The sequence below is a fragment of the Eurypyga helias genome, unplaced genomic scaffold (assembly GCF_000690775.1).
Source record: "Eurypyga helias isolate BGI_N326 unplaced genomic scaffold, ASM69077v1 Scaffold1658, whole genome shotgun sequence".
NCBI lineage: Eukaryota > Metazoa > Chordata > Aves > Eurypygiformes > Eurypygidae > Eurypyga > Eurypyga helias.
Genome location: NW_010264727.1, coordinates 1 through 11587, shown reverse-complemented (window position 1 = coordinate 11587; position 11587 = coordinate 1). Strand labels below are relative to the sequence as shown.

Genomic DNA, 11587 nt, shown 5'->3' with positions numbered 1-11587 from the left:
AATCATTCTGTGATTCTGTGAATCTAAAATGTGGGCCTACGTGTGTAGCTTCCCATTAAACTTTGATTATATAAGGGAATACATTTATTGGAAAGCTGGATGCAGATTTAAAAATTAATGTTTGGCTTTGCCACCCTAGCATCCTCAGGGCTGGAATGCATCTTCATTTCAAGAGCAATCCAACACTGACACGTGATTCAAGTTTCATATGGTTACTGTTTGTGTGTGTGTGTTTTAGCTTGATCTCTTAAAATTGATTTTAAATTGTTTTGTCAGTCTTTGCAATTAATGATGGTAAGAAAAAAAAAATCCTCCAGAAATTCAAATGGAAACACGAACTATTTTGTAAGGGGAATAAAGACTAAATTTATACACTGACAGTCTCAGTATACCAATGGAAATACTTAAATAGTGGAACAGGAAAAATGCCTCATACTTAAACATCAATGTTAAAGCTTTCTGCACTAAACTTTTTCCAAGCCAGTCAGCTCCAAGCGCTAAGGGATATGCTTGTATGGCCTGAATTCCCTGGGGTGGTTTCTGCTGCCTATGATGGGCAAGAGGTAAGTGGCCTTAAATCTACATTTATGGATCTTTTCAACTTTTTTTTTTTGACATGTGTGACTGTAACACCCAGAAGCCACAAATCAACTTGAGTATATTGTATGAAAGTCTATGAGAGTTGCACTGGGCTTATGTTTTAACTTCATGAAAGCTGTCATTTCTGATGAAATGTATTTTGAAAGTCTCAGGTATTGACAACTTTTAACACAGTGGGAAACGTGACAGCAAGAACCAGGTACTTGTTTCGGTCTGCAGCCTCAGTTCTGCCCTCTTCAAATACAAGGAAGAAGAGCCAACCTTGAGGGAGTAGGTGCTGAGTTGAAGTGGTACTGTCAGTAGTTCAGAATGCTCAGAAATCAGCGATTTACTCCTAATACAGAGTTAAACCTTAAGTAACTGTGGTTGCTACATACATGAGATGTGTGCCCGTGTTCAGTGTGGTGCCATAAGTAATCCCAATATGACCTCACTCCTGACCTTGCTCTCCTTTCTGTCCTTTCACTTCCTCTGGATTTCTTTTTTGCTGAATTAACAACCATAACGAAGTAAAAATAATGACACTTTAAAGCTATTTACTGTAACCAGAGTGATTCCCTCCACTCAAATGTTTTCCCTCTGTTCTCTGCACCCCACGAGGTTTTCCCTGGGGATTACTGTGAGGTCCCTGTGCTGCCTTGGTATAATCCCTGGAGTTTTGCTCTTCCGTGGGCTGACTTTCAAGCTCGGCTGCTTTCCCTGCCAAATCCTTGTAAGAAGAGGAAGAAAACAATGCTTACATTCAGTGTTGCTTTTTTTAGTTTACAGTTTATGCCAGATCAAAAGCACTTGGCTGACACTTGCTCTGTCAGTGAATGGTGATACAGAAGGGGCGGTTTAGAGACGTGCTGGGGGGAGGTGAGCGAGCGGCTGTGTTGTACTTCGTTGCTGGCTGGGATTAAACCACGACAACCGAACCATGGAGTAACATCCTTGAAGGACTCATCAGTGGCTTTCCACCACTTTAAGAATTAATTATTCACTCAAACTCTTTTTCGTTTTTCCCATCTTTTAAGCACTTAGCATTGCCGGGATTGCCCCTTTTATCCAACGGTGTCCTTGTGTAAGAGTCTTTGGTGAAGCTTTTTCTCAAAAGTCGGAAGTCAGTCACTGCGATCAGACTCTGGAGCCGGACCGTCCCGGCGGCAGTTCGGCAGAACGGTAAAACCTCGGCGTACGGGGTTTTGGGGTTTTTTTTCCCCGAAGCCGGGACAGAGGTGGCGAGCGGACCAAGCCCCCTCAGCGGGCCGGCGTCTCCCGCGGGAGAGGCGGGCGGAGTCGCGGCCCCGGCGGGCCGTTTAAAGGCCCTCAGGAGCGCAGGGATCGACTGTCTCACCAGGGTCGGACGAAGGGGGCGTGATTGAGTCGCCTGGGAGCGCTGAGGAGGCCTCAGCGGTTGGTCACACGGCCCGGAACAGCTGTGGTTGTAAGCCGGCCAAAAGCTGGCGGCAAAGGCAATATGGCGACCCGGACAGAGGTCCCACGTAAACATGTCGGTGTCCAGGCCCCCGGCTGCAGGGGGGGCCGGAGCCTTTCCCTGGGAATGGAGGACTGCAGGGATGGACAGCCACTGTGTTGGCTGCGAGCAGGTAAATGATCTGCTCAGCCTGGTGCCTGAGCTGAAAGAGGCGGTGGAAAGGCTGAGGACTATCAGAAGTGTGAGAGGGAGAGAGACTGGTGGACTCAGACCCTCCCACCCCGGAGGCGAAGGCAACAGGATCCACCTGAAGAACAGCATCCCCTAGCCTCTTGCCACCAGGTAAGAGAAGGGGACCTATGAGACGTGGGGGAATAGAAACAGGTCCTTCCTTGAGGAGGCAGGTGAATCCCCTCCTGGCCTCCCTTGTCTCCCCAGTTACCGCTGCGCAACAGGTGTGGGGCTTTGGAAATTGAGGGCCAGGCGCATGGGAAGGGAAAGGAAGGTCCGTCTGGGAAAACTACCCGAAAGGAGGTTGTAGAGAGGTAGGGGTTGGCCTGTTCAACCAAGTGACAAGTGAAAGAACGAGAGGAAATGGTTTCAAGTTGTGCCAAGGGAAATTTAGGTTGGATATTAGGAAGAATTTCTTTACTAAAAGGGTCAGTTGGCACTGGAACGGGTTGCCCAAGGCAGTGGTGGAGTCCTCATCCCTGTAGGTTTTTAGAGGTCGTGTAGATGTAGTGCTCAGGGACATGGTTCAGTGCGGGACTTGTCAGTGTTAGGTTAATGGTTGGACTAGATGATCTTACAGGTCTTTTCCAATCTAGGAAATTCCATGATTCTATGAAACTTAGCAAAATATAGCAATCAGATTTCCCTTGCCTACATGTCGGTTGAAGTCTTAAAAAAATGCCAGTAACTTTGTGAGGCAGAATTCCTCTTTCCAAAAACCTATTCTAGCTCTCTCCTAATATGTACTACCTGTTACGTGCCTTTCCTTTTGGTACTTTGTACTAATTTATTCATGCAGACACTGAGCTTATGATCTGTAGTACCCCAAATCTTCTCTGGGGATATCTTAGTAAGTTGGCATCATATTTCCATGCTGCCACCCACCTGGCTTTAAGTGAGATGTTGCATTACTACATTGGTAGGTTCCTTCAGCACTTTTGACTGAATACTGTCATGTATTTAGGTGATTTACTACTGCTCTTTTTGCCTATTTCTTCCATAATACCTTCTACGAGAGCCTGTGATGAGGATACCTGGAGTGTGAGACTATTCTGTTAAGCAAAATTGTCTGACTAAAAACTTTGCAAAACTGGGGTGATGAGGAAAAAGAGAACAAGCTTGTAGACAGAAATCCTGACCAGGCCAGTCAGCACGCTGGTCCAACTAAGCCTGTCCCTGCTTACCGCAGCCTGTCCCGTCACCTTGTGTCTTCTTATTAAATCTTTTATTAACTATCTTCTCTGCGTAATTTCACTCTACCCCATGTGTGGAGGTGCTGCACAGATCATGTGCCAGCTACTGGTGAGACACATTTGTGCATGGGTGGAAATTGGTGACAGCTACTGGAGTAGGGGAGCCTCAGGTCTGGGACAGGGTATCAGCTGGGTGAGGCGTCCATGCTGGTACACCCAGAGGATCACGTAAATGTGGGGAGCATGAGGGATGAGTGTGTGTGCCGTGTGTTTTGCTAGAGAGCACCAAGCTGGGCCAACAGGTAGGAGCCATTGAAGGGATCAAGCCTGGGATTATTCCTCCTGGGTTTGACTATTCTATTTGTTGGGCTACCAAGCCCTTGGGTGGGACAGGAGGGTGAATATTAAAAGTAGAACCAACAGAAACTGAAGAACCATGGCCCCCTCCCCAAAACCTATACCCAGTCCCAAAGGAATTAAGAGGATGTACAGATTGTCATCTGGGTATTACGTGATAAGGCAGCATCAAACAGGGCACTTCACGCACCAAGGCCAGTTAGAAAACTGCTGCTCTGGAATTAATGCAAAGGTGCCACACAGATAGGTTCCTTCTAAAACATGGCTGGGGTTCCCCTCTTGCTGCTGTGCCTGAGCTACTTTGCCAGGCCACATGACAATCTCGCTCATCCTGGCAAAGTCTGGATGAACACAAAAGCCAGTAGCTGGCTCCTACAGTTTAGACTTAGTTGTAGGCATCCAGTCCTAACCTTGTTTTGAGGTAATGCAGCCTTCAACTTTACAATTAATATTATGCAAGAAGCTAAGATCACCTTTATTGTGATTGGTGATACATTGTATGTAATGATTAACAAAAAGACCTTAATGGCTTTACAGAACAGAACAAAAGCATTAATAGATGTAGTACTGTAGTTTCAACTGCTCTTTACAGTTGTTGAATTAGAAAGGTCAGACAAATAATTACAGTTTTAATCTATTGCCACACAGATAGAATTTGTGCATCCATTAGCTAACAGCGTACATGTCTCAAAAATTATGAAAGATGAACATGATGCAATCGTTGACAACAGAATTTTGCATTTGGCGATTCTCTCTCATTCCCACAATCACGCTTACCTTCAGGAAGATAACATAAATTTCTTGGTTCAGCCCTTCAAGCTGGCAATTCTAATGCTGGCTCTTGGGGAACATCTGCTTGCTGACTGACTCCTTTATTCTTGCGTTTGGCTTACAGCTTCAGTGAGGTTATTTTTCTTTGGTACCTCCTTTCCCGTAACTTTGGTCTCTTCAGTGGCAATAACAACTTCTTCATGGACAACAACTCCAGGTTGTTCATGCATCTTGATGAAACGCTGAAGTACTTCAATGTCTGTTGAATGAAACAAGCATAATTGGAATCTAGCTGTGGACAGAAAAGTGGTTTTTAACACCTTCATAGAATTTTCCAGTTACCTCTCCTCAAGGAGTCAGAACATGGCAGAGTAAAAATGTCATTCTGCTTGTTTATAGAGGAACTCTGTTTTTTTGCATCCTGCATACGGAGGTAGAATGCCAGAAGATCTTCTTCCCTCTTCCGTCTTTTGGTGGGGTGCTGCTTCTGCCGGGGTGTTGCTGGCTCATCATCTGTCCAACTGATCGTCTGTACATGCTGGGTTGTTTTGTCCATGTATTTCCCACCTTCCAAAATGTCACAAAACAAATGGTGACTATTAACTTCAAAATGAGAATCAACCAAAGACAGAGTAATGAATGGCCCAAGAAAGCTTTGTTAACATTTCTCAAGAAACAAGACCTTTATCTCTGAGATCTTTGTGGTCTCTTCACCTATCGGTTCAGTGCTGGATGCATAAACTAGCTGTAAAGTCTGATTGCACAAAGCAGTCATGGCGTAAGTGTTTAAAAATTAAGTACACGTTCAACAGAACAACAGCAAAGGTTATAAGCAAAGATCAGGTAGTAAAGCTTATTGAAAAACTTACCTATGTTCATCTTTTGCATACAACCAAGAGTGGGACAGTTGTACGGTGTGTGAGAGAATTCAAGTATTTTTTGTCAGGAGAATCAATAGTTTTTCATGGTGCTGATCCTAATAACGCCTGTTTCCCTCCTAGGTCTTTGTTGATAAGTAGTAGACTGATTAGTAATAGACTGCTGATAGCCAAGAGAAAAGATTTGTCCCCCTTTCTTCTTCATGAGAAGCTGATCACCAACTGTCAAGGGAATGAAAGTAGATGCTGAATTTATTGTTGGCTAAAACAAAACCAAAAGCAACTGCTTCATACCTGCAGAGTTTGCAAAACCTGACTGGCTTAGTTGCTGCCTTTGTGAAATAAGTGGAAATGGTATGCTGAAACTTGGCGTATTCATATAAGGCTATAAATAGAAACAAGTACTGTGGAATAATGGCAGGAATGTTTATTGCAATATACTTCCTCTATAGGCTTTAGAGTCAAGCTTAACCTGTTTGTAATGGCCTACAGCTCACCACGAAGAAGTTGAAACTGCCAGAAAAGGAACTGACAAGTTCATCTCAGCTTCTAGTGACCAACTCATTGCAATATGTCGAGGTAGAAACTAGTAACAATTATCTCAGGTAGAAAATCAGTGTAACAAACCCCAGTGTGAGATCTGAGGAAAAATCTATTTAAATCTATTTCTATTCTTCTACTGTTCAAATTCCTCTTAACAACAAGCTGGTGTTACATGGGGGATCATTACTGAAGAGTCCGGTGGGTTTGAAAGTGGGTATGGGTACGGTAGTGTTGGGTTGATGGTTGGACCAAATGATCTTATAGGTCTTTTCCAACCTTAGTGATTCTGTGATAGTTACACCCTATCATATTGCTTTTACTTTTCACAATAGTAAATGTCACCTGACCTGCTGTCACCAGCAAGTTCTGTGAAGGGCTTCTGTAGTGTTTTATTACCAACCTTTGTTTTTACAGGCCTGAAAAGCTTACTCATTTGCTTTTTTTGCTGGTGGTTCGGTTTCACTCTTCACTCCCTGTTAAGATTAGGTTAATTATGTTTGTTAAACACCACAGGCCTCTCTACACAGCACTCGTGTGACACATCTGGAGCCCAGTGCTCTGAGCTCTCCAGTACAAGACAGACATGGATGTACTGGAACAAGTCCAGATAAGGGCTCAGTAATGATTAAGGGACTGGAGCATCTCAAACAGAAGGAGAGAATGAGAGGCTGGAACAGATAAGGCTTGGGGGAGGATCTTCTCAGCATGTGTAAATAATGAACAAGAGGGTGTAAGGAAGATGGAACCAGGGCCTTCTGGGTATCCAGTGACAGGACAAGAGGCAATCGGCACAAGACGAGAAGAGGAAATTCTGTATAAATGTACGAAAAAAGTTTTTAGTAAAAAAGCTTGATAGCACCCTGGCAGAAGCTGCTGCAAGAGTCCATCCTTGGAGATACTGAAACCCAGAGTGGACCCAGTCCTGGTCAACCTCCTCTGACTGACCCTGCTCCACGCAGGGGTATTGGACTGTATGATCTCCAGAAGTGCCTTCCTGCCTCAACTATTCCATGATTCTGTGATCTTTAAAAATTGCTGTATGACAGATTATCTATCAAGCTGAAAAGTGTAATGTTGCCAAGTTTAAATGCCATGAAAAACAGGTCAAAGGCCATGTTACTATCAGGAGTACAAATTACAAGTTTATTAGGGAACCACAGTGAGACAGTCCAGCTACTGAGCCTCTACAGCAGCAGCCTGTTAGTTTTGCTCTCACCAAACCTAAACAATAGAGAAAATGGTGAATCAAGTCTCCAATTACTTAAAAAAAAAAAAACAAAAAAACCAAAAAACACCCAAACCAAAAAACAACACAAAAAGTCCCCACACAACTCTGAAAAACCCTTGCAGGTCTGTAATGTATACGCTTTTGACATAGTTAATGTATGAAACCGCTATTCCATGAATACAGGCACACAGGATCTTAAAAGAGAGCCTAGAAGACAAAAATCTAAATGCTTTATCAGACAGTAGTCACTCAGCAAATATATACAGAAAGTTGTGTAATATGTTTGATACATATGCGTTTAGAGAGATTTTATGAATACACAAAAGCATTTTGCCTGCTACAAAAGTTTAGCAAAATTTGAATATCACCTGATTCAGTATTTTCAGTATTCTGATTAAAATATACAGTCCATAATATATAGCAATATGCACAACCATTTTACCAGTGTTCTCAAAATTTGATATATACTTCCACAGCTGTTGAATTACAAAGACTCACTAATTTTACTGACACATAGCAGACTTGAAATGGAGTAAAACCAAGTGCAGTACTTGGGCTAATTTCACAAGATACAGAAAGTCCATTTTCCTGAAAATTCAATTTTAGCAAGTCAGATATTATTAATGCCAGGTCACAGCAAAGTGAGTGTTATGCAAGGTTACAGCCAAAAATACCAGAGTCACATGTATCTTTAGTAAACATAAACACGCTAAATTATATCAAGTCAGTAAATGGATATATGATTTTAATAAATAAGCATATTTTTTAGCTGAGAGACATCTTCTTCTGGTGTGTTTGAAGGTTTGCCTGAAGAGTCTTTTTCTGGATTGCATAAAGCATCTGGAGTAGATGTGCTGTTTGTGACTGCTTCAGCGGCATAACTGTGCAACGTTTGCTCAAGCCTCTGAATACCTGGAGAAAGGAAATACAGAGGGAAATACTGACTGGGTGCATGGAAAAAAAAAATTAACCACGAGAGTGATTAAACACTGAAACACTCCTCAGGAGGTTGTGTAGTCTCTATCTTTAGACAGTCTCAAAACTTGGCTGAACAAGGCTCCGAGCAACCTGCTCTCTCACTTAGAACCTGGCCCTGCCTTGATGTGGAAGTTGTACTAGATGACCCAAGAGTTCCCTTTCAATCTACATTTTTCTGTAACCCTCTATGTGCTTCACAGACATCCACTTTGCCAGCAACATAAAGCATTCATTCAAGGTTAATCATTTTACAGCATAAGAGATGAATACATTTTTATGTGGCTCATGTTAGATATGAAAAATGGGGGGAGGTGGGGAATTCCCACATTATAAAGCATAATTTGAAAGAATACAAATCCCTTCACATAACATCTGATTCCTTATTTCCAATAAAGTAAATTTAAAAATTAAATAAATGAAATTTATTAAATTTATTAAAATTAAATCAATTTTAAAATTAAATTCCAAAAGCTTTAGAGTTTTTAACATAATTCAATGCAAGTGCTTTGTAATCTACGCTTTGGGCCAATTTCATATTTCTCAGTTCATACAAATTCTAAAAATGCCCCTCACAAGCTGAGAGAGAACAATTAGGCCTGAACTCATTATTTATAACACCAATGTTTCTTAAAACTTGCATGCTACTACATGCCATATTAAAATTAAAACCCACTTACTCAAGTAAATCTTATCTACAGAGTTGGAGAAAACCAGTCTAAACCATCCAGGTTCATAACAATAAAAAGCTTTTCCAGGACTGATCAGGAGTTTTTTATCAAGCAGCTTCTGCCATAATTCAAGTTCGGCTTCAAATGTCTGTGATTTTAAGAACTAAAAGAAGAAAATAATGTTTTATTAAAGGTTGAACACGTGCATAAATTAATTGAAAGGATTTTGCAGGATTTGATAAAGTGTGTAATAACACACACAAGTAATTTTTACATTTCCAAGCTGTACATTCCCACCCCTTTTCAAACTTCCTACGTACTTTTCTGAAGTCTGCCCACACATAAAGTCCTCCTGAACTTTTGAGCACGGGTATTCCAAGATCTGCAAGCCCATCCACAAGAATATTCTGTGCTTCTTTAAGTCGCTTTTTGTTGGTGGGAAAAAACACATTATCCAACCAATCTACCAAAGCAAGAAAAATGTAATTGTTTTATTTCCACCTGCAATGGCAAAATGAAACAGCTCAATGGAAACAGTTCTGGTGTGGCTAACCTCTGTCCCTAAGCAATTGACTGAGGACATACTGCACAGGTCCAGGACAGCTGTGGAAGATGGCCAGTTGATGCACAGCTTTCCGGATTTCATGATTTCTGGTGTACAATACTCCAACTCTGATACCACTCATAGCAAAATCCTTGAAGGAGAAAAAGAAGAGAGTAAGGTCTAATTTTTTACTTCATGTTTGTGCTTTGTCAAGCCACCAAGTCTAGAGTCATTGATGTATAGGAAAAGAAACCTTCTAGAGCAAATTCTCAAATGCCATCTGGAGTCCCAAGCATGATAAAAACCAGCCAGCAGCTTCTGAACAACCCTGTGGCAGGGAGGTCAGAGGGTCTAACAGGGTTGCTTTACAGGCTGACAACTGAAAACATGCTTGGCCCATACCCTTGGGCTGTTTCCCTTATACCCCACTACTGCTTCCAAGCAGTCATCAGTTTACTGTTCCCTGCAAGAGAGGAAAAGGCAAAATCCTACAGATCTGAAATGTGCTTTTATGTTTCAATGCCTTTAATATATATGTGTTAACTGTTCTATTAAATAGATCTCAAATTAAGCTCCGAACTTTAACAAATTTAACACTACCAAGAAGAAAACAAATAAATAAACAAGGAGAAACTCAGTTTGGCACCTGTAATGGAAATTATGTCAGAATAGCCTGAGTAATTTTTGTAGAGAAACATATTAAATTAAAACACAAACACAGTATTCTGACCTACCTTGCTAAAACCCCACATAAAATGTGTCCGTTCTGGATCTGGTAAACTGAATGAGAAAAGAGGAAGACAAGAACTGTTGCCGTAGAAGAACAAGTTATGCAGGTTACAAAAGTCTTTACATTTGTAAAATTGTAGTAATCTCTTAGTAGAATCAGTATTTAATCCTTTAAAGTGACAGAACATTTTTTCAGAGATCTTTTAACAAAACATTACCCTATGGCACTGATCTCCCAAGTGTGTGCTGAGGCACTGATTTACCAAAAAAACCAACCAAACAAACAAAAAACCCAAAGACCAAAAAAATAAACAGGAGGGATCTGCACAAAGATGTAACAGTCCAGTTAAAATTCCCAGATTCCCATTGCATAATCAGTGATCACACACATAATAAAACAAAAGCAGTGTTTCCACATGGGATGCACAACTGCTCTTGTGCTTGATGGAGAATTGTTTGCTCAACTGTGTTGCATTTCAGGCTAGGGAAGGGAGAAGCGAACATTTTTAGGTCACACAACTACACAGTGAGATGCAACTCAACCAAATACACCTCGGTGTACCACTGAGTATGATGGAGTTTTTCTCATTTGTGCAACTTTATGTGAGGCCAGGGCTGGAAATTTCCTTCTTCAGCCTCATGGAGCTGGGTGAACTTTCACAATAACAGCATTTTTGTTAGGCTTAATTTACGGTTCATGATTTTTGGGTAAGGGCTCATTGGGTTTTGTTTGTGCCTGAATGGACTTGGAAACTGCCCCATCAGTATGAAATTCATGCAGGTATATGAACAAAATCACATACTTCTGGGGAAAGGAGCGTTATTAGTCCAATACCAATAGGTTTAAATGTTTTTGAAACATTATTCTTTTCGTCACCTGTTAGGAAACTTAAGAACCCAACAGCATAGTAGCCAGGAAAGAGACTCATTGTAGCAGGTAACTTGCACCTCAGGCAACTTCATTACCGTTACAGTGAGAATCTTACACTCAGGCTGTGTGACAGGGAACAACGAGGAAAAGAAAAGTGGCAAAAAGTCTACAGGACTCTGGTGATTTTTATTGTTTTTATGGTATCATACCCATTAGCTGGAAGGAAGAGATTGGCCATTTAAAGTTGTCTATGAAAGTCTCTTGTATTAACTAGTCTCACCGTTGCAAAGACTTGTATACGAGTTACTTCAAGCTATACCAGTTATACTAGCTATTAAATATCTTCTAATCCCTGCTAGGAAATCGCACTTACCGATCTAAGCTAAGAACACTGGTGAAGGTGGTGTCATCATAAACAGACAGCATGTATATTTCATCCATTATCACATGCAGTTCATATCTATTTATAGAAAAATACAGGTACATTAACATATTTAAAAGAAAATATTTATATGTTTAAAAGGATTCTCTTTGCATATATATATACCTTTTAATATAGATATAAAATTTTATATATAT

At 41.2% G+C, this 11587-nt stretch overlaps 1 protein-coding gene across 1 annotated transcript; it reads right to left on the bottom strand.

Annotated features, from left to right (window-relative positions):
* Positions 1–7963: 7963 nt before the first annotated feature.
* LOC104502889 (1-aminocyclopropane-1-carboxylate synthase-like protein 1) lies at positions 7964–11468 on the bottom strand (the record flags this gene model as incomplete). The annotated part of the gene is made up of 6 exons (XM_010156454.1): positions 7964–8130; positions 8874–9027; positions 9185–9327; positions 9418–9559; positions 10143–10188; positions 11382–11468. Coding segments are annotated over 6 exons (739 nt in total), but the record flags the coding sequence as incomplete, so codon positions are not given.
* Between the last annotated feature and the right edge of the window lie 119 nt (positions 11469–11587).